The sequence below is a fragment of the Pipistrellus hanaki genome (genome assembly GCF_964339955.1).
Source record: "Pipistrellus hanaki genome assembly, chromosome: 11".
Lineage (NCBI taxonomy): Eukaryota > Metazoa > Chordata > Mammalia > Chiroptera > Vespertilionidae > Pipistrellus > Pipistrellus hanaki.
In genome coordinates this window covers 50,969,553-50,997,240 of record NC_140513.1, presented here as the reverse complement: position 1 = coordinate 50,997,240, position 27,688 = coordinate 50,969,553, and the positions used below count along the sequence as shown (strand labels likewise).

Sequence of the window (27,688 nt, the reverse complement as noted above, 5' to 3'; positions counted from 1 at the left end):
TTTTTTTTTTTTCTTTCTCATTGAGGGGAGGGTTTAATTTGTGTCCTCCGAAGTACTTAGCATAGTGACTTGAATGTTCTGTGCACCAGTATATCTTTACTGACTAATGGGCTCCAAATTAATTTTACTTAATGCGGAAACAAAGGAAGTTAAGCCTACTTTCCAATACTAACATTCTTTATTTTTTAAAAATTGTTTCAGTCTGGCCAGTGGACCATCTCATTATTATTGCAAGTTCATTTTTTTGGTTTTTTTAAAGGAGGAGATGATTCATAGTCCCTTTTACACATGGAGAGTGACTTTTGTTCTGTTTCTGCTGCATTGGCCGCTATAATTTTCCTGTGTGCTCTGAACATGAAGGTGTATACCGAAAAGAAAACCAGAAATATAAACTGACCTATAATAATTACTTAATACAACAAAGTGTATCATTTTCACTAAGCAAATGCGAAGGCTTTATTTTTCAAAAATTACATATCCTCCAATATTCTTAAATCTCTGTACAAACACCCTTGATTTATGTGCCCTTTACGAAAAGATACTAGTACTTATGTGAATTTGGCTGGGCTTAATAAAAATTCTGATAGAGTTACAGTAGCAATAGCTCTGGTTGATCTTCTCCAGAAATGACATAAAAGAAATTAAACTTACTCTGCTTCCCAAGTGTTGGGCATGTTTAATTGTTTTTAAATGTACAGAACATGCTTTATTATTTATGCAAGGGACTAAGATGTATAGTGAATGCTTTATTATTTACAGGAGGGAGTCTTTAGAAACTGATTCACATAAGTTAATTGTATTTGAAATGTTTATTGAAGCACAAGTAAAGCAATAGAAAGTTACCAGTTTTTTTTTTTTTTTTTTCGTTTTTTTTTCTAAGAGTTCATTTTAAATAAAAATTTGGGAGGGAAAGTTATTACATCGTCTATATATAAAATAGAGGATGAAATGGAGGTTTTTTCAGCCTCAAACATTGTATATGCCAACGATAACCTTCGATCTGGTCAAAACGCATATTTTTGTAGTATTGCCTTTTCAAATCATATAGCTATTTTTGGCATTTTGAAAGTAAGTTAGCTGAAATGAAATTTCTTTATTTTTAAATTATTTTAAAACATACTCTCTTTTTTTGTAACTGCACTTAATTTCTATAGTTTCATTAACAATTTCTTTTTTTTTTTCTTTTTAACTCCGATATAAGAAAATGGTTCACTTTCTCATCAAAGTTCTGATAGGTTAGTGATAGCCAGTTAGTCACAGATTATAGCTTATGGCTACACATACACTCATCATTTTTTTTTACAGATTGTGATCTCTACCAGGGGTCCTCAAACTTTTTAAAGTGGGGGCCAGATCACGGTCCCTCAGAGAGCTGGAGGGCCGGACTATATGAACTACTAATTCCTACTGTAACACCTCGGCTGCGCTCACTGCCCAAAAAACCTGGCGGGCCGGATCAGACTCCTCTGCAGGCCGCATGTGGCCCGCGGGCTGTAGTTTGAAGACCCCTGGTTTATACAGTAGTGCATCCACCTTTAATTTCAGCAGCATATACATTCTTTAACATTCAGTGTGCTGAAAACACATATTTAACTTTATTAGGTATTTTTACCAGAGTTTAGGTAATTTTTCAAATGATAAATTATACGATATGAGTTTCTTATACTAATAGTACATACCATGTAGTCTTTTATTTTTATGTTAAAATGTATTAATTAAAAATGCATATTATATAAAAACATAATGTGTGATGAAATTTGGGGGGTTTTTCTTGTAGTAAAAGTTTATTTTTTAGAGATACAAACTGAAATATTTATAGGTGAAATCATACGATCCCTAGGAATTGCTTTAAAGTAATACAGGGAGAAGATACATGGGGTAAAGGTAAAATGAGATTGATTGGCTGTGTGTTGCTAATTGAAGTGGGTGGTGACCACATGAGTGTTCATTACTATTCTACTTGTATATGTATTGATATTTTTGATAATAAAAATATGTTTTATAACTTACATTATTTTTAGAATATTTTCCTCTACATTTATAATGCTGTTAAAAATCAACAGTATTCCAGGTATTGAAACAGGGCCCATATCTCTGACCAAACTGGAGTTTTCTCCTGAATCCCTTAATGTAATTAAATTTTTATTCACCTAAGATGATGACCTTCTACATCAGTTATTAATTGAATTGGGTTAAGTCTTTTCATCATCTATGACAGTGATTTTCAAACTTTTTCATCTCCTGGCACACATAAGCTAACTTACTAAAATTCCTCAGCACATCAAATCATTTATTTTTTGTCTATCTGACAAAAAAAAAAAAAAAAAAAAGCTGGTATAGTTTTGATTCATTCACATGGATGGCAACTGTTGTGTTGGTTGTTGTCATTTTTTATTTGACAATCTGAGGGAAAAGAGGTCCGTGCCCCTGACTAAATAGTTAGGTATTGCATGTTTTAATAGTACTTGCAGCACACAGGTTGAGAATAGCTGACCTATGGCATTAGCTCTGTTGCCTCTCTAATTTCAAGTTTTCATGATCTATCTTTGGGCGGTATTAAATATTTGTGAAATGAGTGAGTGATTGAATGAATGCATCCCTGATTACTTCTCCTAATATGGCACCTTTTACACTGTTTCTTAATTCCTTTTCACTCGTCCATAGCCCCTTTACTATTGTAATAGTAGAATCTGCACCCCACTAATAGTAACATCTACTCAGTTTCTACTGTTAGGTCCTCAGCAACTAGCACAGTGTCTGGAATGAATTAGTCCCTTCAATAAATATTTATGAATGAAGATATTAATTAATCTATATTCTTACACTGTCTCCATGATTGCTATCTCCATTTTGGCTAATTCATTCTCCATGTCGTTTCTGGACAGATTGCTCTAAGCTCTCAATGTGATCACAGCTCACCCATTAATAGCTTTCCCTCATCAGGGTAAGCATTCCAGACATTTATATACAAAACCCATGGCCCCTTAGCATGTGGGTCTTGCCAGCAACTCGCTTCCTTCCTTTGTCTCTGTACTTCACCCCACAGACTATTTGTACTCTTTGTGTGTTTTATGGCCCCCTTCCTCGGAACATGGCTTCTCTCTGAGGACGTCATTCCCATCCACATTTAAAAAATATATATTTTTATTGATTTCAGAGAGGAAAAGAGAGGGAGAGATAGAAACATCAATAATAAGAGAGAATCATTGATCAGCAGCCTCCTGCATCCCTCCTCCGCACCACTGGGAATCGAGCCCACACCTCGAACTGTGACCTTGTGGTTCATAGATCAACGTTTAACCACTGAGCCACTCCGGCCGGACCCCACCCACATTTTAAGCCCGGTGCCCCTGGGGAGCCTTTTCTAAGTTGGGAGGCTCAGGCGATCACTGCCCTGTGCAGCGGGGAGGAGAAGTAGTCACAGGTACCACACACCTCTGCTCCCAACACACTGACTCCCTCTAAACTGCTGACCACTGTTTCCTTCCTTTCATTTTTCTCTCCATGGACACAGAGTATCCTTCCAGCAGCCATTGCTTTTTATTCCCCTTAACATCCTTACTTTACTTGGCAGAGAGGAACCTAATAAATATTTGCAGAATGAGCAAATGAAGAATTTTTTTTTCTTTTTTGCTATACAAGTAATGAGTTTTCCATAAAAGATGTTAAATCAATAATATACTTACCAGTGCACCCAAAGGTTGTTTCTCACATTTGCACCAGGTTTGCCTCTATTTTTTTCCATGGTGTCGTTAGCAAGTCAAAAGACAAACTCCTGAATCGTATAAATCTAAGAATAAAATGCTGAGGTTTGAAAAAAGACCTTGAAGTGAACCAAGGGGCCAATGGAAACATGATATTTAGTTTTTCAGAAGTTGAAGATTTGCTTACTAATAGGAGTCATTCTGGTGATAATTCGAAGGAGGCAATGGAGATAGTTTCTGACACATATCCCAAAGCTCCAACATAACTGGACTTTTGACCCTCAATGTATACTTTGTAAAAGAGCCAACCTCACAAAAACAATCAAATGTTGGGAGTCAGATCTATTGTGTTAAGATGAGCCTTGTAGCTTAAGAAAGTCCTAACGTGTGGGTTTCCCCCTCTTCCTTCGCAGATATGTCGTCTCCGACTACTATGAAGAAGCCTGAAAAGCCATTGTTCAGCTCTACATCTCCACAAGATTCTTCCCCAAGGTTGAGCACTTTCCCCCAGCACCATCACCCCGGGATACCTGGAGTTGCACACAGTGGTGAGGAGCTTTAAGCCTTGAGGAGAAGCCTCCCTTTTATTTGCAGAACCCCAAACCCTCAGGGATGGAGCACAGTGTTTTTTTGTTTGTTTGTTTGTTTTTTTAATTATAGCTAGTGGTGGCCATATTATCTCAACCCAAAGAGGGAGGGTCATAATCCAATCAAATATTTTTTCTTCTTATTAATATATGAGGAAAGATGGTCAAAGCCATTCAATGAAATAACATTTATCCATGTATCTATCAGCTGCCTTTATTGGAAAGATTATAATGACAAGAAATTAGAAAATATGATCAATTAGAAAACATGGTCATCTTACCTATAGCTTCAGGGTCGGTCTTAATTAATCAGGAAAAATAAAAGAGATACTTCGGTAATTATTTTATATGCACAGATTCTGTGAGTTAATACACTTATTGTTACATCTAATTTAAAGACTTCCTAATTTAAATAGGAAAAAGAATCCAACATTTTATATTTAAGGATCAGTTAATATTAAGTCACCTTTAATATTAAAAATGAGGTATAAATAATAATCAATATAAATAAGAAATGACCTTCAAGTTTGTGTACAGATGTGAGTGAAGACCATGGTTAAGCTGAGATGAGATTAAGAGCACTTTGACATGAAATGCAAAGATGTCCAGTCTAGTTTAGGTATTTGTATTTTCCTATATTATACTTTCAAATGTGTAGACTTCTTAAATAATGTGATACTTTAATGAGGAGTTTTAAAAAATATGTAAGTACTATTGGGCCGGCACATGCAATTCATGCACCTGGTGGGGGCGAGGAGTGTCCCTCAGCCTGGCCTGTATCCTCTTGCAGTCCAGGAGCCCTCAGGGGATCTCTGACTGCCAGATTAGGCCCTGGGATGCAGGCCTAAGCAAGTAGTCGTACATCCTTAGCACAGCTACAGAGGTGGGAGAGACTCCCACCACTGCACTGCACTGCCCTGGCCAGCCATGAGCCTGGCTTCAGGCTGAGTGGTGCTCTCCCTATGGGCGCTCTCCCTATGGGAGTGCACTGACCATCAGGGGGCAGCTCGTGCATTGAGTGTCTGCCCTTGGTGGTCAGTGCATGTCATAGCGAGCCTCCTTAGCATATCATTAGCATGTTATGCTTTGATTGGTTGGATGGACAGCCAGATGACTGGACACTTAGCATATTAGGCTTTTATTATATAGGATTCTCTGCAATGCTTCCCTTCGGTGGAGGATGCTCAGACTTCGATGTGTGGGAAGATTACACAGGCCCTTGTTTCAGTGCCCTTTCTGCTGCCTCCCAACCTGGAAATCCTCATTTAGAAGGTCTGTGGTTAGGCCTAGTAACCTTCATTGTAACAACAAATGTAGAAAGATTGTGAGTGCCCTGGACATTATTGGGGAAGATAAGCAACATTCCTTAAAACATTTCTTTTTCTTTTTTTCTTTAATATTTTGCTCATAATTACAAAGTCAGAGGTAATCTATTCCAGATGATTTTCATTTATAGGTCATGGAAAGAATTTTTTCTTCTTCATATTGTTTGCTACATTGTCTCATAAAACGCTAAACATTTTTCATATGTGATTTCCTATGGTTTGGATCGAAATATTAAATAGAAACAGATAGTTAATCTTCACTTCTACATACATTATACTGGTTGGTTCTCTTAATTTGTACTTACATGATTGTTTTAATGTTACAGAGATAATGGTCATGCGATTATATTCTTTTCCCATTTTTCAAACTTAAGGCTTATATTTCAGAAGCTAAACAAGAAATTGTGGTCATACTAATGTTGAAAAGTTACAGTACAATTAAACATTTCCCACATTGAATGTTTTACATATTATTTCCCTTTATAAAATATGTGATTTATGGGTAAATTTATGTCTCTATGAAAGTATAAATTCACATTTCTGTGGGTCTTATTTTTGGTCTTATCTTAATATCTTTAAAGCCACATGTTGTAAAAGTTAGAGTGGGAAGAAAAATATTTAAAGTATAGGGCTTCTTTTGGTTATGAAAGAAACGTTTTTATTAGGAGAAAGAGCTCCCAGGCTCTATATACAAATATTCATAAGTACTTAATACAATGATGGGGTCATTATTCAGGACATCATTGTTTATTAATTATGGGTTTTCATTTTAGTCAACTACCAGCTAGTATGCATAGAGAAAGTATGCATTCACAATTGGATTACACTTCTGTTTTGAATTTTGGTAGAAAATTGTGGCTCCCTTACCCTCTAATTGATGCTGTGACTTGGTCTGGACTTATATAAGACAAAGACTTTCTAACCAAAATTGTGCTCTGATGGGGGATAACTTTGCTTAAAGAAATGTTTTTCGAAGTATTGGTTTAACCTATGAAAGAGAAACTTCTTTTTAAATCATTCATACATCTAGAAAGCAAAATTGTTAATTTCCTATAGTGAGGGCTGTGTCTGTGTACGCTTAGCAGTACTGGCATTCAGAATAAGAGACTAACTGCTATTTTAGGAGCATTTGGTTAAATCGTGGGGGGAAAATGAATAGCTATCATTTTTATCGTTTCACAGCATGCTTTAGGATCAGTACGGAGCATTAAAGAAAACAGCTAACGAGTCTGTCTTTCCTTTTCTGTCTTCTACAGTCATCTCAACTCGAACTCCACCTCCACCCTCACCGTTGCCATTTCCAACACAAGCTATTCTCCCTCCAGCCCCATCGAGCTACTTTTCTCATCCAACAATCAGATATCCTCCCCACCTGAATCCTCAGGATACTCTGAAGAACTATGTACCTTCTTATGACCCATCCAGTCCGCAAACCAGCCAGGTAAAAATGAGAGAGAAACTAAGATTAGAGCCTAAGGGAGATGGAGCAGGTGTGAGAGATGGCGCTTAACCCAGGCAGTTCTGTCTGGCAGAACAACAGGCTTTTGCCATCCGTCTTCGGGAAGTGTTTTGGTGACGCAATGTGTTTTTATTTAAAGGTGGCTGAATGACAGGTAGGAAGTGTGTTGCCCCCAAGGAGCACATTTGTGAAGGTGTTTTTGGTCTGGTGTTTTGGGATTTTTATTGACTGAAGAGAAAGCTTATGCAGAAAGTCCACTGACAAAAAAAAAAAAAAAAAAAAAAAAAAAAAAAAAAAAAAAAAAAAAAGTTCTGAGCAGGAGTTCACACCTCTGAAATACCTGGTTTGACAAAGAGACAAAACGCTTATTCCAGGCAGGAGCAAGGTATGCGCTAAAATAAACACACACAAAAGAACTTACAGTTGTATTCATAGACTAACTATTAGGTATTAAAATAAGCTTTGGTAATGTAAACATTCTCCGTGTTTGATGACTACTTGAATATTCTTTGCACAGACACGACTGCATTTAATAATGAGTGACATTACCAGAAGTGTCTTTTTTTTTTTTTTTTTTTGTAAACATTGTGCAGTGGTTTTAGGGATTCATTGTATGAGTGTAGTGACTCATGTGCCTTCCTCACTTCCTAAACATGTGGTTTCTTCTGTGAGCAGTCACTCCATAGAAATTTGGTATAAGAACGTTTTCCACAGTCAAGTAAACAGTCTTTGTGCCAAAGCTGGGTCTGTCAATAATCATCATGTCCCAAGTCTGTCATACGATTCTGATCGTAGGGTCCGGTGTTTAGCTTTGCTGCTTTACCCTGAGGACTCCTTAGTATACCTTTTAATGCTCTGAGGGATTCGTAAGCATCCTGTTAGTAATGCTTAAATATCCTGTTCAAATCTTAAAATGCCACTACAGAGTATGTGCATATTGATTTATATTTAACAAAGAAAGATCTAAGAAATAATCTTTAGACTTCATGTAATGGTTAAAAAAGAAGCAAAGTGTCCCTTTCTGAATGTTTTATTTTGAATAATAACATGACCAGCACCATGGGGATGACTTAAAAAGTTACCTGTCCTTTATCTCCATTGATTAATAATACTAAGCTGAGTATACCATTTCTCAAATTTTAAATTTGAAGTTAAACTATTTGTATTTTAGAAGAAGATGTCCAAATTTTGTGGCACTTTTAATGGCAGTCATACTACTTACTAAGCAACATAGTGGGATCTTAGTATACTAGTTCAGAAATACAATTTGCTGTGAGAGCATGGATCCCAAGTCTCTGTTCCATAGAGCCTTCTGCCAGACTCAGCTGGGAACAGTGCACACAAGGTCTGATTTTAATTTGTGTAGAATTTCCATGAATAACAAAGTCTAATTAAGACATCCATTAAAAGTCCTTAACGTTAATTCAGTGTGGAAAATCTTAGAGTTCCATTGGATTTTTTTTTTTTAACTGATGTCTTAATTAGGTGCTGTTACGGGAACATTATGCAAATTAAAATCAGGCCCTTCGTGTCACGCATTTCTTTAATTATTCAGTGCTTGTTTTACGTATATTTCAATTTCTTTATAAGTTGAGAGTACGTATTAGGTGATAATCTGCCTATATTGTTCTCAGTGTTTCTTCATATTTTCAAGGTAAAGATCCAGCTTCTAAGAGAAGCATCTTACTCTCATCTCAATTAACAACAACAACAAAAAAAAACCCTCTCAGGATTTTGTATAATAGGAGCAGTGGACTAAGTAGGATAATCCTTTCCTAATGCTGTTCAAGTTCATCTTCAGATGAGAAGTCTTTTCATATCTACAGTATGAAAGTTCATCTATTAGCGGCGTTAAAAGAGGAGCTTTCTAGTCTAGCTTCATCTGTTTGAACTAGTAGAAGACTGAAAAGAAATAACCCTCTCATTCTTCTGACCCGAAGTTTTAGAAAGTTGACTGTGTTGGCTTGGGAGTTCTTTCTTTGTCAGGTTTACTATTATTTTTAAATGACACGTCTGTCGGTTCCTGTCGATTGAACTTCAGTAGACAGAGCTTGCAGAACGGGCAAGGTGATGTGCTCTGTCACAGCCTTCCCTTGACCTTATTGCCACTCTCCTGTCCCATGCTCTCAGGTAGGTACTGCCCAGCGGTGCTGGTGAGCACAGAATCTGCAAATGCTTTTTACCACGGAAAGGACCAGCAGTGATACTTTGAGACTGTATAGAAAGGGAGGAGATAGAGAAAGCAGGCCTTTGCAGTGTTCAGAATATCGGAAGTAGACAGTCTGCTTTAGAAATAAACTTTTCCCTGTGAAAGGAAAAATGGGTCTTTACAATAAACAATAGATTTTTTTTTTGAAGAGACATTTTATCTGCTTTGATGTTTAACTCCACCTCAAAACCAATTAATTTACATTTCAAAATAGACTCTTGATATTAACCTTTGTAGCTCTAAAAATGGAAAAAGAAAAAAAAAAAAGTACATGTTCACCTGCAGGCACGTCCTCTATCTGAGTATCTTGTAGTACTGCACTGATTTTTAAGATGCTCTGTCCTCCCCATAGCAATTTGGGGATTCATTACATTGCTGCTGCAACCAATTAGAGTGGGACAATCATGCTATTTAATGGAATATTTTAAATAAAGTTAGTTTAAATATATAAGTCTCATAGGCTTTCGTAGGGAGAAACTCTGGTCAGTTTTCCTGACACAAAGTTAAATACTTAAAATTATTCGTGATGAATAGTCAGGATATTTGAGTTCATTTTCTTTATGGAATAAATAACATGGCCTCTGAGGAACCTGACCGGAGCTCTGGATCATGTCTCGATGAGTTCCAATATTTAAATGTTATGAGCTAGTCCTCTTTTTCTCTAAAATGTCTACTTGTAACTTACGTGCAGGTATTTAGATAAATATTCTGCTTCATTGCTTTCTTTGCTTTTAGCAGTGCAGATTATTAAGATTAACCATTTGTAGAGAATACCCTCAAAGCAAATTGTTATGTACACTATGCCATGGAGAATTCCAACACGAATGTTAATTAAAAGCAGTATTCTCTGTCTAGAAAAATACATCCAAGTATTTCTTCAAGCAGTGTACCTTTAGAATTTTGTCTTCTACCCAGATACTATTTTTGTAACCAGGGCTAAAGCACAGATAATAAAATCTTTTCTGTCATTGCCCTAGGGATTTTCTCAGTTCATTCCCACAACTGTCAACAATACATGTTTTGTGTAACTCTCCATGCCCAACAATGGAAGAGTAACTCAAATAACAGAGTATATTTGGTTAACTCCTCTGCTTGACTTTAGCACATTTTCATTTACTATGGAAATCTTTTATTTGGAGGTATAAGGCCAGACCTAACTCAGCATTTTATATCATTGTATGGATCTGGAATTTTAAATGCTCTAAATATCATTCTACCTGCTTATATTTGTAAATCATCAAAAGTTGAGTGGAGATCCTAGAATCTAAATTGCCTGGTGTGTGTATGTGTGTGTCTGTGTGTAACTGTGTGTGAGCAAGAACTAGGGATTTTGAATGCAGAAGAATGGGTCTTGACTATACATGATAGAAATTACTCAGTTTGATGTGTGTGATAGCCTAGATATTCTTGTCTTCCTTGTATCAGTGATATTATTATTGAGGTGAAAATTGTGTCCTGAAAGCCCAAACTGATTCAGTGTAGAAGATGAGGGGCAGAGAAGCGCTGGTTCTAATTTGCACTAGCTCAGTAAGGACTTCCATTTTCACCTTGGGCTAACCATTGAAGTCTTCACTGGAGCTTCCCGGACTACTAAATGAGGGTCAGTTCTACTTGGCTCTTGGGAGTGTTGTAAAGACAGTTCACCTACATAAAGCGAGTGCTTTGAAGGCGAAGACTTTCTTTTAAATGCTGCTGCTTCGTATTACTACTAACCATTGACCGACCTCTCGGATGCAGAGTTGGAGGGCGTGCGTGGCGATTACACAACGGTGTGCAGGGCCCGCTCGGCCGAGTGTGCTGAGTGTCGTTGTAGGACGCCATGACTGCCTTTTGGATTGTTTCACCCGGCATTCTGTTTTTGTTTTGTAGCCTAACAGCAGTGGTCAAGTGGTAGGGAAAGTGCCTGGCCATTTCACTCCTGTCTTGGCACCCTCTCCCCATCCCAGTGCAGTGCGACCTGTGACCCTGACCATGACAGATACTAAACCCATCACTACATCCACTGAAGGTGAGGCAGCTTCACCTACAGCAACCAGTAAGTATTATGGTAGGAAATGAGAAATGTCCATCAAAGGCACCATTGGATACCTGATCCAAGGTGGGAAATACGGCAACTTTTCCAGCTACCCAACCGGATGGAGATTTCTCATTTACATGGAACCAGCAGGCATGTACGTGGCGTGGCAATCGCACGCTCTCTCCTTTCAAATTTGAGCCAGTGCCTCAGATTTGAAAAGGGAGAAGCTTAATTGTTTGATTAAATAGCTATAACAAACAAACGAACAAAAAAGAATAAGTCATGCCTGCTTGTTCAAGGTTTACATCGAAAATGCACTGATAACATAAGGCAGTGTACATGGTTTTTCTATCACCCAAAGAGACTAGATGAGTGTTACTCATTGGAGCATTCCTATAGTAACCAAGCCCCTTCACACGGCAGACTTAATCAGTGCCTCTGTAAGATAATTGCACGTTTACATTACTGTAGGTTATGCCATTGTGAGAAATGTTTCACACACTGTTAGGTCCCGACAACATCTCAAAGCTTCGTATTAAGCACATGTAAGCTACCTGCGCTTTCTTTGCCCTCAACAACAACAACAACCACAACAAAATTAAAATTTTTAAATCTATCATAATACATCTGGTATAAGTTTTTTAGCAGGCTCTTCACATTTTAAATGTCAGAGTTAGCCAGTGATCTTACATAGCATATACCAGTAGCTCAAATGATTCCTTTGCTTCTTTGCATGGAATACTCATAACTACACAAGGAATTATTGCACAGTTTTTCAACTGGCTTTCTCCAGACTGGCAGCTTTCTAGACTTGGAGTTGCTGTGCACACATTGGTAGAATGGAAGGGATAAAGTTCCCATCAGGAGGAATCAGCAAGTTCCTCATCTATTGCACATGCCGTATCTTAAATTCAGAGCTTCTTACCTAGAACAGGAAAGTCCCCATGCTCTGGAAATCCCTGTGTGAAATTACAGAGCCACTAGAGGCACCACTGGCTCTTTCTTCTTCTGCCATTGGAAAACCTTTTCTTTTTTAATGGTTTCTGAAACCTAGGAAGGATCCTACAAGAAAATTGGACAATACCAGTGAATTCAGCATTTCTTTCTCAAAATTCATGAGGCCTCAGAAACTAATAAGTTCACATAGGCAATTTTTCAGGCACTTTTTCATAATTCCCATCAATAATAATTAAATGCTTAGTAACTGGTTTGTTACTTTCCAGAATGTACAGAAGGCTCAGTATTCTTTTGTTCTGAAGGTTAGCTGTGTACAGTATAGTCACTAGAATAATACATCCAGATTTTAAAAGTGGATGCTTTGGCCTCTTTGAACAAACAGGCCAGAAATTTAAATAAACAAAAATGGAAAACAAATATTTTTGTAAAAGCACTTGGAAGAATATCACAGGATATAAATGATCAAAACTAAGTTCCAGAAACTTCTGGTACCTACTCATACCAGAGTAGGTATTATTAATATTATTGATATTAATAGATGAGATTCCAGGAGCATTCAGACCCAAATGATGGCAGCTCACTTAGGGGAGTACAGTCAATCTGTTTGTTAATTGATCGTTCTTGTACTCACATGCAGGTTGATTAAAAAAAAAAAAAAAAAAAAGATCTGATTTGACTAATAAAAAATTACAGAATATTCAAAAGGCCCCACCAGTCTATTTTCCACTCTTGCATTAAAGAAGTAGAGTGCGATATTTTTCTTTCTTAGAAATAAATTGTAACTCCAGATTCCCAGGCACCACTCACCATGAGAAATTGGTCATTGAATTGATAACTCAATCCAGTTAAAGGTAACACAGAGGACAAGGAAACCTCCTTCTCATGGCTGAAAAGAACACGGAGCACAGGCTGGAGAGGCATGGCTGACCCACTGTGCGCCGATCCAGAGACCTGCATCCTCACTAGGGGCCACTGGCTTCATATGGCTGCCCTCACACGGGCTCTTTATCCAGGAATAATTGAAAGGTGAATTGTGGTCATCATCACTATTCAAAAAGTTGACCTAAAAATGCCTGAATAGATCAAATTCTGCAATCCTTCTAATGAACATGGCAGAATGAAATATATTGGTGTGTTTTTTTAAAGCCTTGTAAAAAGGAATGTCTGGATTCCTCATTAATCTGATGGTTTTAAACCAAACATTTTAGTTTTTTCCAGACCTATAAATGTAATATAAATGGTGAAAATTTAGTTGTTCTTCTGTTCAGCCTGACAGGGAGCAATAGGATGGCTAGAGATACATCAGTTCTTTCCTTGTGTAAAAGAAACAAAAATATTTAGGAATAGGCAGATTGTTTTTTTAGGGACAATTCACTCTATACCCAATAACACTTGTACAAAGAGTATTGCAAGGCGAGACTTAAAATTTGCAGAGTATTCGCCATATGTATTTATTATTTGGTGGCCATGTATTTACAAGTTGCCATCAATTCCAGTCACAAGAAACAGACTTGTTGTGCTTATGGAAAAATAGAGAATTAAAACACACACACATTTCTATCAAACTTAAGATCATTTTCACCTTAAATGACACCCTGAGCTAATTCCTTCTATATGATATAATAAAAACAGTCTTCTCCACATTAGTAATGGTAGAGTTTCTTTTTAGTGAGACTTATAAGTAAGACATTTTTCTTCTCGTATCACGAGCACACCTGCTTGCATCCAATCATTAAAAGCTCCCACTCATTCCTGACAGATTTTTCAGTCTGCTTTTACATTTAGAATCAGCGATCAGCATCGATTATCCCATTATTAGACAATCAATACCTGGGGAAAAGGCCCACCTAGACAAAGAGCCCCCTGTTCAGCCAGTCCTTGGTTCTCTCGCAAGACTAGATGGGGCACGTACATGTGAGATGCCCATGCTGAACCAGGGGATACCATTTACCGTATTTTCCGGCGTATAAGACGACCCCCCCTAATTTTACAGTTAAAACATAGGTTTAGGCCTATATTCGCTGTATAAGGCTACCCCCCACTTCCGAGGCAACACCAGTTCTTTTTTTAATAGTCCGCCTCTCTGACTCTGGCCAATCTGAGCAGGCTTTTTTTCGTTTCAAAAGTCATGTTATACGCCGGAAAATACGGTATTGGATAGATTTTTGGGGCAGGGGATAAAGTAATTGCTTGAGAGGCCAGCTCCCATCTCCTGTATGTCACTCAGTGTTCCCTCAGACAAAAGAGAAGAGAGACAGAGACACCTCTCTTTTTTTTTTTTTTGTTTTTGTTTTTGTTGCAAGTCCCACTCCTCTGGGTTTCTTGTACATGGACAGGGTGTTCGTTCTGCTAGTTCACCATTTTTATCTTTGTTTTTGTTCTTCCTTAATCAGCCTACACAGCCTCAGGCACATCTCAAGCCAATCGATATGTGGGACTAAGCCCAAGAGACCCATCCTTCCTACATCAGCAACAGGTGGGCAAGTTTCCCCCAGGTGTGATGGTGTAGCCATGCTTCCGCATTGGTGCTTTTCTCCACGCTCTCTCCGATCTGGACTCAGGACGGGGCTCCCGGGGCTTCTGAGAAAGAAATTGATCCTTTCACTTTCCAAATCATTTTCTCATTCATCCTTTGTTTCTTGCCTCTCGGAACAGGGTTTCTCAAATTGGCTCAACACCCTTTTCATCCCTGTAAGAATAACAGTATTTCAGGCAAATGGTAGTTTTCTTAGTCTTTGCTGGCTGATGAGAAGGCACTAGCCTATGGTCTCCAAAGATAACATTTAAAAACTGATTCAAAAGCCAATTAGAGTCGAAGTAGTACACAATTTGTGTTTTCGAGCCCTTTCATATTTTCCAGATGTTTTGCGGTCCCTCCCCCCAATTTTGGCATTTTAGTCCAAGAAGATGAGTTATGAAGCTAAAATCTCAGGCGACACATCATTCCTATTTTAATAGGTTTAAATTGGTTTACTGATTTCAGATGTGATAAAACACTTCTTTTTTTCCCCCTTGCTTTGTTACATCATTTATGTTTCAAGTAGCATTTTAAATTTCACATCTCATTAATGCTGTAAATTTAATGCAAATGAAGTGTTTACCCAGACTATGAAAGTATACAGCCAGGATTAATGGTGGCTTATAAACAAATTAGCCACAATCAAAAAGCATGGACCATACCCACACAGACATCCCACGATTCTAGTTATAGGATAACGGAAATCATTCTAACCACTTCAGAATTAAAATACATTTTATGATGCATATGTTTGCTGTGCTCAAGTTTTTGATAGCAGAGCAGTTTGAAATTAACCGTGTACAAAATATTACGTAGGGAAAAGTGGGCCATAAATGATAAGCTGGTACTAACTAGCCTGGTCTTCGTGTATAAGTTGTATGTGCACACGTGTGAGTTTTTACATATGTAGGAAGACTGCACAGAAACTCATTCTGGTTCCTTTTGATCTAGACCTGTCCACCTCACTTCTGCTTATCGTGCCTGACTTCACTTTGCTTCTGTGGCATTCCCAAGACCTGCCCAGTTGCAGACTAAGGTGCCAGACTGCATATTAAAGGTCACCCCATGCAGAGTTCAGAGAAAATCATAAAGATGATAGCTTATTTAAGATACTTGACGTTTTGCCAGGTTAAAAAAAAAAAAAAAGTAAAACAAAACAAAACAAAAGAGTGAGGACTAACTGAAAACATCTGTACACAGTTATGAAAATACCAAGTAATAATTAGTGGTTTTGCCAGCCATTGGCTTTCCAACATCATTCTCTGGAATGCTGCTTTTTTTCACCTCCAGAATTGCTATAATATGAAATGTGTTTTAATTACTATAATATGGTTCTATTTGACAAATGTATATGTTCATTATGGTTTTTTTTTAAATGCAGGGTTTATAGGTTTAAAACTTGTTCTTTAAAAAATCATTCCACATATTTTCAGAAATATTTTTGTCATGGGATTTGCATTATTCTTTATGACACATCTCTAATTTCCAGTTAATTTTTAATTCAAAGGAATGTGCCTCCATTATTTAAACCTTTGGCTCTAAACACACTTAGAATATTATAATCAATTCCATGTACTTAGAAACCATCTTCCCCTCCCCCTGCCCTAACCTATGGAAGTTTTAATTCTTTTATCATTTATGATTAGCATTGGAGCCTCATGTAATTATAATCAAAAGTTCATTATATATATGTTACAGCTCCTTTCACATATACAAGGATAAATCAAGAATACTTAGCATGAAAACATGAGTCTTAATGTAGAGCACATTTTAATTGAATATATGTATATATGAGTTCCAGAACTTTTTTCATCAAAGACCACCAACTTGTTATTTAAGAGGAAGTGTCAAGTAAGACCCCTTACAATATAAGTATGATTTGTCTGATCAACTGTGGTTGGTATCTATGGAATATGTAATGTATTGATCCTTGGAAGAAAAAACGATATAAGCTTCAATTATAAGCTAAAACTATAATGTTCAGTTTTATATACCACGCAGACAGGTAATCTGTTCTCTATTTATTGAAGGAGCTAGTGCTTTTTGGATTGACGAAGCTCAATATACCAAATTCGCATGAGCTACAATTTTGAGGCATGAAGAAAATGGATGTATATGCCTATAATACTATACATGTATATTATTAAATGAAGGCTCCAGTTAAAACGCTTATTATTTTTATCCTTTCAAATTTGAAAAGAATCAGAGATGAAGTTTTATGTTTACTATCCAGGAACAAGAGAGACAAAAATAGTCTAAATGACTTCAGTAGAGTAAAGGTTATTCTCTTCTACAGGAGAAATGAGATTGATTTACTGTGTCCTTTCATTACTTTACAAAGATTTAAAAGAGACCACTCTTCTAGCAGCAGGTTCTAAATGCACTTGGTTTAAAGCACTCAATGATGAATGAAAAGGAAAATCAAGGGGTACATGAAATAAAGGTAATCAATCATTTTATATTAGCTAAGAGAAATTCAAAATTAGAAAGGCAATGGTTTTAGTCTGAGAGGGTTCTTTTAAACATTCCGTATAGCCTTTAGTATACATGACCTCTTAAAAATGAATACTGTCACCAGGTACATTCTTCAGTTCATTGGCAGCTGCTTTATAAAGATTTATCCTTTTAGATTATGAAAAGTATTGATGTGCATTGTCGAGTGCTATTTTTTTTCTTAGAAAATAACTTTAATATTCCCTACATAAATTAGAGCTAACAATAAATTTTAAATTGCTGAATAATGTTGGCTATCATAAACAATATTTCCACAAAATGACACTGACACAGAGCTTTCAGTGTAGTCATTGCATATTGATGTTCCTAAGTTGAGATGGAAAAATATTAAAATGAACCCCATATTCCACTTACAGGAGTAATACATTCATATTTGGGAATCTGAATACTAAAAGTATATGCTTTTATTCCCATTAACTGGGCACCCATACAGCTGCTATTAGGACTTATACATCTTTGATAATGGTCATTACTGACTAACAGTGGTTGCTAACTGCCTTGAAAAACTAGTTGTTTTTTTTTCCTGACCCAGGAATTTCACCAATCACTGTAAAAGTGATATTTCATTTGAACCTAAAAAATAAAATCACATAATCATAAAAAATATTTCAAAGAAGATTAATGGAAACAAGTTCATAATTTGACATAAAAACCAGTGCTAATTGGTCATAATAATAAGCTCATGCCAGCTGATTGGGGCTTTAAAATGTTCCATTATCTTTTACCGCAATTTTGAGTATTGTTCAAGGTCTGGAACTAGACTGTCTTTAGCGTGATTGGCTTAGTTCACACATTCCCTGTTGGCATGCGGGGAATTAAATTCAGGACTTCAATTGGAGCCTCCTTCTTCCTTAACTTTCCTGTTGGAAGGTGGTGTGGTGGCTTGAAAAACCCCTGGGTCCTGCTTTGGCAAACGGAACTCGTTAGTCTCTGCTGAGAAATGTCTTTTATGATTTGGAACTTTTTCAGGCGTGTCCAGGGCTCCTCCCTGACATAACTTCACAGAAGTTTAGGAGGATGCAGCGCTTCCTGTCCTCCTACAGTTCACGCACGCACTGTGAGCATTCACTGTGACAGGCAGCAAAGGAACTCCATTTCCCAAGCTCTGTCTCTGAGAAAAGGGGGACTAGATAGCAGAGTGATGGATGTTGCTTAGAAAATACAGCGATTCTTTTATAACCCAGTCTAACGCTCTTAGCACAAATGGCGAATATGAGACAACTTCCTTGAATTAGCACCAATGCCTTATCTGGTCAATCTCATAAAAATTTTGCTTAATTGCCAGATCTCTTTCTTGGCTGTCGGAGAGTTTGGTAATATATGAGGGTCTAATTAACCTGATTATCCACATTATATTTAAGCATAAGGCCATAATAAAAATATAAAGCTTTGCTATTATTCATCAATATGACATATTAAAAAACCTTATTGCAAGTTAGATATACAAGTGTGTGGCTAAGAAGCTTCTTGTTGAGAAGTCAAAGATTACTGTTTCAACCAGCTATTGAAGTGCATATTAACCTTCGATACAGAGGTATCTATGGAGGTTACTTTGGCCTTCCCTAAGTGAGACATCAAAATCAAGTAAACTCTAGTTTATAAGGCTTATTTTATAATCTCAAAATTATAAGCTCTTGACTCTTAGACACTACTTCTTATTAGAGCTAATGACTGAATGGCCTGATAACTCAGGTCTTTGCGTTCCTGATCACAATTGCATGGATTTCCATGGTGCCTGAGCTTCAGCATTTACATCTCTTGCATGACTACATAATGCTATTATCCCAATTTCAATTACTGGCCTACCTTATAGCAAAATATGTTGGACACTTTTCTTGATATAATTTTGAAACTGGAATTTGAAAGTACTTTTTGTCCCACTGAAAATTTCTGTTACACCAAATGGCCCTTTAAATAAATTGCCTCTGTAGGATTTTTTTTTAATTAATATATTAGTTAGAACATAATATTTATCCTGGCAAATGAAATGGCAAAGCCAAAGTTAGGTACGTGAAAACCACTGAAAGGTAGTTTGGTTATTTTTATGAGAGGCAAGCAATTGAAAGGACTCAAGTGGACTATCAACAAACGTTTCAATAAAGTCAGGAAGCAGGCTATCAACACTCTGGCTGTTCTTATTGTGTCTGTTATCATAATTGACAGCTTGACGCAAAACCCTATCATATGACTTCTGGGTAGGTATGTAAATGGATAAGAGGTCACTTTTCACATATGCTGGTTGGGAAGGAAACACATTTAAAGGAAGTTTCAGTCAAAATAATGGCTATGCAAATGTTTAGTTTTTTGGCTAGTTCTTAAACACATACACACACACACACACACACACACACACACATACACATACACACACACCCCTTCTATGGTCTGTCTTTTATCATTCATTCATTTATTCAATTACTTCCCTGGTTATCAAAGGCTAATATCTCAAAAAACTATTCTAATGTAGACATAAAATTGTATTCCCTGAAATCTTACAATTCAGTCCACAAAATCACCAGGGAAAAGTGATCTTCTTTTCTGAAAATATTAACTTTACAAGAGCTAAGTTGAATCAGGGGAGTAGAGGAAATTGTGAAGATTATAATTATAGACAGTGTAGCTTTAAATATCCTTGGGCTGCACATGAAGGATATAGTAGGAAAAGAACAATGACAGGCGAACTGGTGTCCTGGTGAGAACCAGTCTAGGGATCAAGAGGTTTGTCCAGAGGAGAACAAGGAATGTCTAACCTTAGACAGATCCTTAAACCTTGCTGTCTTCTATCCTTATTTTGAAAAGGAAAATGAAGAAGTTGAACTACCCAATCTTCAAGTTCCCTTGAAATCATAAGCATTACGAGTTAAAATAGCTTCCATCTAAAAATGGAGCCTCTCACTTTCTAATACTTATGATTTCTGGCCAGTAATGTTTATTTAGTTCGTGGACTATGCAGATCCATTTAACTTAATCCTACCATGCTCATGAAATTAAACATCAAGAAGCATGGGTCTCAGAAACTGACATTAGAAGTATCTTTAATAATTTAATTAACCAATGTCACACCAATAAGTTCAATAAAAAAAAAAAAAGAGTAACTTTAAATAACCAGGATAACCTTGAATATCTTACTATTTTTTTTTTTTTAAGTAAGTGTTACTCAGCCAGTGTTGCTCAGTGGTTGAGTGTTGACCTATGAACCATGAGTTCATGGTTTGATTCCTTGCCAGGGCACATGCCTGGGTTTCAGGCTTGAGCCCTAGTAGGGGGAAGCCAATCAATGATTCTCATCATTGATGTTTCTATCTCTCTTCCTTTCCCTTCCTCTCTGAAATCAATAAAAATATATTTTAAGAAAATAAGTGTTATGTGTCCCACATATAATTAATTTCATTCTGACCGTTTTGCTTGTTGCATTCAGAGGCCTTTTTATTTGCTCTGTAGCAGGGAATTAATAATAGTGATCAATTAAAGTCTACTAATCTGAGTTAAGAGGAAAGTATGAATATTGGAATATTAATCTTTTAAAGTACCCCCAAAGCACCTTTCCTCTCCTCCCCCCAAAAATCTGTTTCCTTGAGGCTCTTTGGAGAAATAGACCTCAGAGACCTTTTAAGATATTCCCTTGAGGTCACTGTAAACTTAAAAAAAAAAAGTGAAAAGGTAAATTTGCCTGTGTTGATGATGCTGTTTACAGTTTAACAGTTTATTAGTTCAACTGAGAGCTGTTGTCATCAAGAGGGACTGTTTGTGCATCAGGCTGTTTGCTGAGTCTAGCAAAGGAGAAGGTTTTGCTTACCTTCTTTCTTTTGTTCCCAAAGCTAATTGCTAAGCATTTACCAAAAGCTCCAGTTCAAAACAATAGAGGGCCTCATTTTAAGAAACCAATTCCTATGTGAAATTCAAGCAATATTGATTCTTCATGGCTATAATCTACCTGCATGTTTGATAGTCGTGTAGAAAAGGATAATGACCCGAAACGTAGGGGACTCCCCTGATGCAGTGTTAAAAGGGAAACTCCAGGGACCCCATCCTTGTTTTTCTGAAACACTCTCCTTCGAGTTGGGAGTGGGGAGAGGAGCAGGGTTCTCATCGCAGAAACTATGGAGTCTGTCCCAGGAACACAGGCAGGGGAACCTTTTCCTCCCCTTCTATCTTGGTATTCGGTCTATTCCAACGTCACCCCTTTACTCAGGGCTCTTTCCAAGGAGGATCTTCCTGATTTCATCATTGGTTTGCTTTTGGAATTCTGGGCATAAATGGTTTTATTTTAAAATTGACCTTAATTTTTTCAACAATGTAATTTCATACTAGTAGGTATGCACAAATTAAAGAATTAAGATATTTATATGAGCGGACAGGCATTTCTGCAAGGATATGCATATGATGAGGTGTGTCAGAGGGTCTATATTGTTACAAAAATAAGAGTTGCTACCTCCCACATATCCAAACACAAAACTTTAACAGAGTAAATTTTTAAACTAATGTGCACCTGGTGCTTTAAGTTTTGTTACTAGGAGGGCGAGAATAGTTTCTTATGTTTTTGAGGGGAAATACTTGGAAAAAAATTAGGAGTATTATTGAATCATATATCACTCGAAATTAGAGTTTTAAAATTTAATTAACATGAGTTGATATATAAACTACATAACACTGACTCTTACAAGATAGAAACTGAGGAATCACTATACCAATATCAAATAACATCACCTATTATCTTAAACTTATTTAAAGCCCAATGTAAAATTCTCTTTTACATTTGGCTTTAAATGTTAGGAATACTGAAGTATACTAATACCAAGATTATTTTATGTGTCGCAATAAGATGCTTAGACATACTTATTATCATAGTATTAGCATTTTATCACCTAGAATTTATTCAGGATTTGCCCAACCAGTGCTATCTTGGTCAAACTAGATGCTTAGGAATTGATTTTATTAGGAATTAGTGTCATGGAAATCTTCAGTAAAGAGATGGTTTTTATTTTAATTATTTGTTTCTCCTACCTATGCAGTCACCTTTAAATTTTCACTTTATCAGGAGGTTTACTAATTCAGTGGTACTTTATGCAAATTTAATTAATAATTAATACATTTTTTAAAAAGCTTGGAGAGGCTCCTATTCAAACAAACTGATATAAATTTTAACATATAATCATGTATAAATATTCCTCCTCAGAATTTTTTAAAAATGTTGGCAATGCTAGCCCATAAACTCAATAGCTAAATAAATTTACAGTGTAGTTCATGTTTTCAACAACGGAAATGAAATTAATTCAATACTAATGAATATCCTGCCAGTTTCCTAAGCATTTAAACTGTTAAATCTAATGGTGATCATTTTGCATATACTTAACTATATTCTTTATTTGGGAAAAGATACTGCTATCGCATGTGTCTGAAATACGGATGAAAATGACTAGCTGCAGGTCAGGTTTAACTGTTTGAGAGTACTCTTTGGAAAGAAAAGTCCAGACATACATAGACTTTAAGTTTTCCTCACACGGCCAAAGATAGTCCACTTGACATTTTTTGGGGGGATGGTAAACAAATAAAGAAAAGGTTAGCAACACGAATAACAAAATACTAACAGCTTACATATCCATCCTTCCAAGGAGATGTATTATGCCTGCAGGTGTCTGTGGGACAGCGAGCCAGTCAGGGAGTGGTATTTAGGTTCTCTTGGCTTTGAGAAACTGTCTTCTAAAAACTACTTCAGTCTAACCCAAGAGCCCACTGACACAAGCCTGAAGGTAATACTTAGCAGGATTCTCATGGGTTTTGACTACCTGTACCTGTCCCTTACTGTGAATATTGAATGGACTCCAAACTAGGACTTTCATTGACAAGAACAGAATCAGTAAGTGGTCCCTTTGGTAATCATCATACAAAGTCAAAGTGTCTTGAACAGTTTTTAGGTTATTTTCATAGTGCTGGCTTAAAAATGTGTATTTTGAAATAGACACCTGGTTTACTTTGTGCAGAAAAAACACTTTCAGCTTGCCCCATCACATTGCCATTATGATTAGATGATCCAATTTGAGAACTTTAAAAAAAAATCTTGCCATATTAAAGTTTATCTTCTGTTTGATTTAAAACTAATCAACTCTACATTTTCTCCTTTATGCAAGTATTATGGTCAATTTTAAGAATACTTTTATTCTATTTTACCTTCTCTACTGACTTATGGCTTCTTTATGGCATATATCCTAAGCAGAATGTACACAACTATTAATTTGTTCATCTGTCTATCTATTTATCATCTATATCAGCGGATGTTTTTCTTTAGCTCTTTAAATTTTCAAATTACTTTACCTGAAATATCAACATAATTAAAACACGTGTTTTAGAAATGTTTGGTGATATTTTGGAGCTTCATAGATCTGTAGAAAAATGAGCAACAATGATTATTTTTAAAAGCCAAAATCACTTTTACTTCGTGTGTGTATAGAAACTCAAGAGCATAACAAGAAAAAGGTTCTTAATAGCCATTTATTTTTTAGCCATAACCCTATCAGAAAGGATTAAAATAATTTATCATAAGTTCAAAGGCACTCTGGCTCCAATCATCATCTTTTAGAAATTCTCACAGAGAAACAGCAAGCAAGGTTTGATGGATGGCTGTAAGTCATCTTTTTCAATGCAAGATGCCATTAATTCACAGCGTAGCTATCTCAGGATTAAACACCATGATTTTCTAGTGTTTTTTTCCCGCAAAGCCAGATAAATTTACTTTTTTAAGCATAAAAATAAGCAATATATCTTTTCAATAAATCTGCTAGCACTGTAGGGCAGCTGTTACCCAAACAGAGCTGGATAGGGTTACTTGAACACTCTCGGAAGGGCAGCGCTGATGATTCAGAGATCTGGGAAGAATTTATTTCAGCTTGTATTCAGTGCATTCCTCAGTCCATTCAGATGTGGTAAAGTATTTTAAATGCCATTACTGTGAGTTTAAAATAAAAAAGCAGAAATTCTTAGCAACTCTTTCTAAACAATGCCACTTTGAATAAAGCACAGTTAGTAAACATCTAAACCTGAATACCTGGATGCTTCTAAACACAAGTCAGGGACAGTGTTGAAAAGGTGGGGCCTTTTCTCCTCTAAACTTGCATGTCTTTCATGGTTTGCAAATTGCATGCTTACAGTTATTCTTTTACTCAGTGCGGATTATTTGCTGTGTTGCATTTTTTTTTTAAAAGCTTTTTTAATTTTCTTTCTAAAATATATCTCTCTATTGAACATTAACGTTTGCTTTTATTGCAGCTCAATTTGTACTCTAATAATGGCTAATTGTTATGTTCTAAGCACTTGTTTCTCTTGTATGCTTTAATTAATAGAGGAGCATATTGCAATAGCTTTTTCTAAAAAAAAAAAACAGTCAAGGAATTTTGCTTTACAGAGTAAGGTTTTCTTTTGCTTTTTTTTTTTTTTTTTTTCTTTAAGTTGCCTCTTGGGAAAGTAAGGTTAATGCCATGTACAGTACTCGTTTGCATGTGTTCATTTAAATACTAAAAACTGTAGTACTGCTCCATCCATATCTGACTGCTAGGTTTCAATTGACAGCTGAGGATTTGTGACTGGACCATGAATCAAAACGGCAGGCATTTATACCCCAGTACCAGTGAGGATACATTGGGAATTACTTGGCAAAGGTAACATTTTAATTATTTCCAACCCTACACTTACACTTAAAAATTACATGAGCTGTAGTATTTGTTTTTAACTAGCTTTATAGAAAATATATGTTAAAAGTTTAGTTGTCTCGGCTCTACCATCCCTCTTTCCCACCCCTCCCCCGTTATTTCTTATGTGAATGCAAATTTAAATTGATTTGAGGTTATAGCATATGATAATGAACTATTGGAATTTCTAAGTGCTATGAAATGTTTTAAACAATTTATAATATTTTTCTTGAAGGAGGGGGTGGATTTTACACTTAGATTTTAGGACCTGAAATATGAAATTGGTTTTAGGGAAGAATATTTTAACTGTTGGGTTTTCACGTAGTAAATTTTTCTCATTCCAGCTCTTTCCTGGATTGCTAACTTTAAGCCATTTTATTATTCATTTATTCACCTATCAGAGAGGAAAGCTAGAAGAAAAAAACTTTAATTCGTTGATTTGCTGTTATTAGCAGCACTCATATATTGAGGTGTGGGAAGATTGTTGGAATTAATTCTAAAGAAGGAATCTGGTGTGAATAAAGCTTTAACTTTTGTTCGTACATTGATGTGAGCCATTGAGGATTGACTCTATTTCGTTGACTGGAAAAATAATTCTAAACCTTCATTTTCAAAACAGGTTTTCCTGTTCTGTCATGTATTGGTTTTAGAAAATCAGTAATGCACGTCAGCTTCTAACGTATTATTTTAATAAAGAACAAGTTTTGTCAACTCGACAAATTAAATAATTAAAATTCATACTATAATCATAAGTAGCAAGAGATAAAAATTTACAGAGGAGAGTGAGGTAATCCCATAAGGAGTTCACCAAAAGTAGAGCCAACGTAATTTTCCAGCCCTGCTGTGATTATAATCCTCTCTTCACTGAACATGCCTCTGTTAAAAGTACATACTGAGCTATCAGCTGTCAGTGGGTCACACATACTGCTTGGTAGAAACTCCTAAAGAGTAGAGTTTTAAGGATTAAGTTAATAAAATGTTCACTTTTACTCAGGTGAAAACTAAAAAAATTAGTTGGACTCTGTTTTGAAAACTCAGGTTTTTATGAACACACTACTTAAAGTGGATACATATGACTTTTCCTTTTTTGAACGATTGATATAACTGCTGCTTTAAAATATATACATTTTTCCATGTGTTGTGTTTTCTTCCAAGAAACTTATATAATTCCCCAAGCTGAAAAAAAAAAATACAATATATGCTATAAGAAAGAAGATGAGTTTAATGAAAGCATCTATTTAAAGTCTTAATAATTAATAATCTTAAATCTAATGAATATGTCTTATTTAAATAGTATTTTTAATTTAATTGGATATGGTAACACTATGTTTGGATTTAGTTTTTCTTAAATAACTTCTTTATATTCCATGCTCGGTCTGTTAGCAAAGTAGCCCATGTCTGCATACAAGTCTTACAGTTGACAAGAATTGAAAGTTAGATGAAGTGTGCTTGTGTTTTTAAATTGTGACTATAGCTGTGTAACTTTTACGTCTGTGGATTACTGATTGACATTTACTTGTCTAAAATAGGATAGCACCTTGAAAGTCAAATAAGGGTGTAAATTATTGGAAATTTAAAATAGAATTGTGCCTAGTATCTAGTAATTTCTCAAAGAAAAAGTTGATATCCCAAAAGAGGAAAAGGTGAGTGGACAATGAATCACTGCAGAACACATGTTTTGGAATGAACTAGTAAGATGACTAAACTCAGTTCTTAGGAGGACATTATTGAGGTTACAAATCTCCGTCTTGGTGAAAAGTTGATGTCGTAATCAGTTTCAAGTGATAATAAGTCAGAAGAAACATCAGAATTCATTTAGTTAAAATCCTCCCCCCCCCCCCGCCTCCCCTCTCAAAATAGTGATTTTTTTATTTAGTAGATAATGAAATATAAACTGCCTTAATGCTTCAAAAAGCTTTAAAAATGCAGCTTTTGGGTTGTTTCTTCTCTTTTTATCATGATTCAGAAGGCACAAAACTGATAATGACGGGGTCACATTCATACTTCCAGCAGGCATTGGCTGCATCTCTGTGGTGGACCAGCTCAAATGCTATGGTGATGCACATGCTCCCTGTTCTTAAAATCCAAGTGTCTTACATACCATTTAGAATAGAGTACTCAAATGAAACAACCATTTTCTTTGCTTTGTTATAGTTTGCAGAAATAGACACAAGGAGAGTCCATATTTGATAATACATTTTGGGCATGCCGATGGCACAAGATATTCATAATTTGTTTATGGTTTACAGTTTGTGCTCTGTGGTTATTAATGAAACTTTGTGTGTGTGTGTGTGTGTGTGTGTGTGTGTGTGTGTGTGTGTGTGTTTTCCTGGAAAGGATACTATGAAAGAAATCATAAGTATCTATAACACTACTACTTTTAATGCAGATAGCAAACATCTAAAATCTTCAGGGCCCTGGTACAACTAAAATTTTCTGAATAAACTGAAAATATATGGGAAATATACAGGGTGTCCCTAAAAATGTATACACACTTTACAGCTGATAGCTCAATTGATGTTTATTTCTTTTCAGATTTTAAGCCATTGTGTATACATTTTTGGGGGCACCCACTAGATCTCTTCAACCAGAGAATTAAATCATTTGCCTTTGTCATAACGGAGTAAAGAAAAGATCAGGTTACTTTGGTGGTGGTTTTTGCTTTTTGCCCTTAACAAAAAGTGATCCCTCAAGACTTTGTAGGAGAAAAACCAAA

The 27,688-nt window shown here is 36.1% G+C and overlaps 1 protein-coding gene across 7 annotated transcripts in view; it reads left to right on the top strand.

Moving 5' to 3' along the window:
• Positions 1-27,688, top strand: part of NFIB (nuclear factor I B) — a 230,207-nt gene that overhangs the window by 184,261 nt on the left and 18,258 nt on the right. For 2 of the 7 annotated variants that reach the window (XM_084898249.1, XM_084898251.1), the window contains exons 7-11: positions 4,118-4,252; positions 6,873-7,057; positions 11,154-11,319; positions 14,652-14,734; positions 24,854-24,942. In XM_084898249.1, the coding sequence (XP_084754375.1) occupies positions 4,118-4,252; positions 6,873-7,057; positions 11,154-11,319; positions 14,652-14,734; positions 24,854-24,942 (658 nt within the window). The remainder of the gene's footprint in view (positions 1-4,117; positions 4,253-6,872; positions 7,058-11,153; positions 11,320-14,651; positions 14,735-24,853; positions 24,943-27,688) is intronic. The other 5 variants (XM_084898254.1, XM_084898255.1, XM_084898250.1 and 2 more) reach the window with 4 other exon arrangements.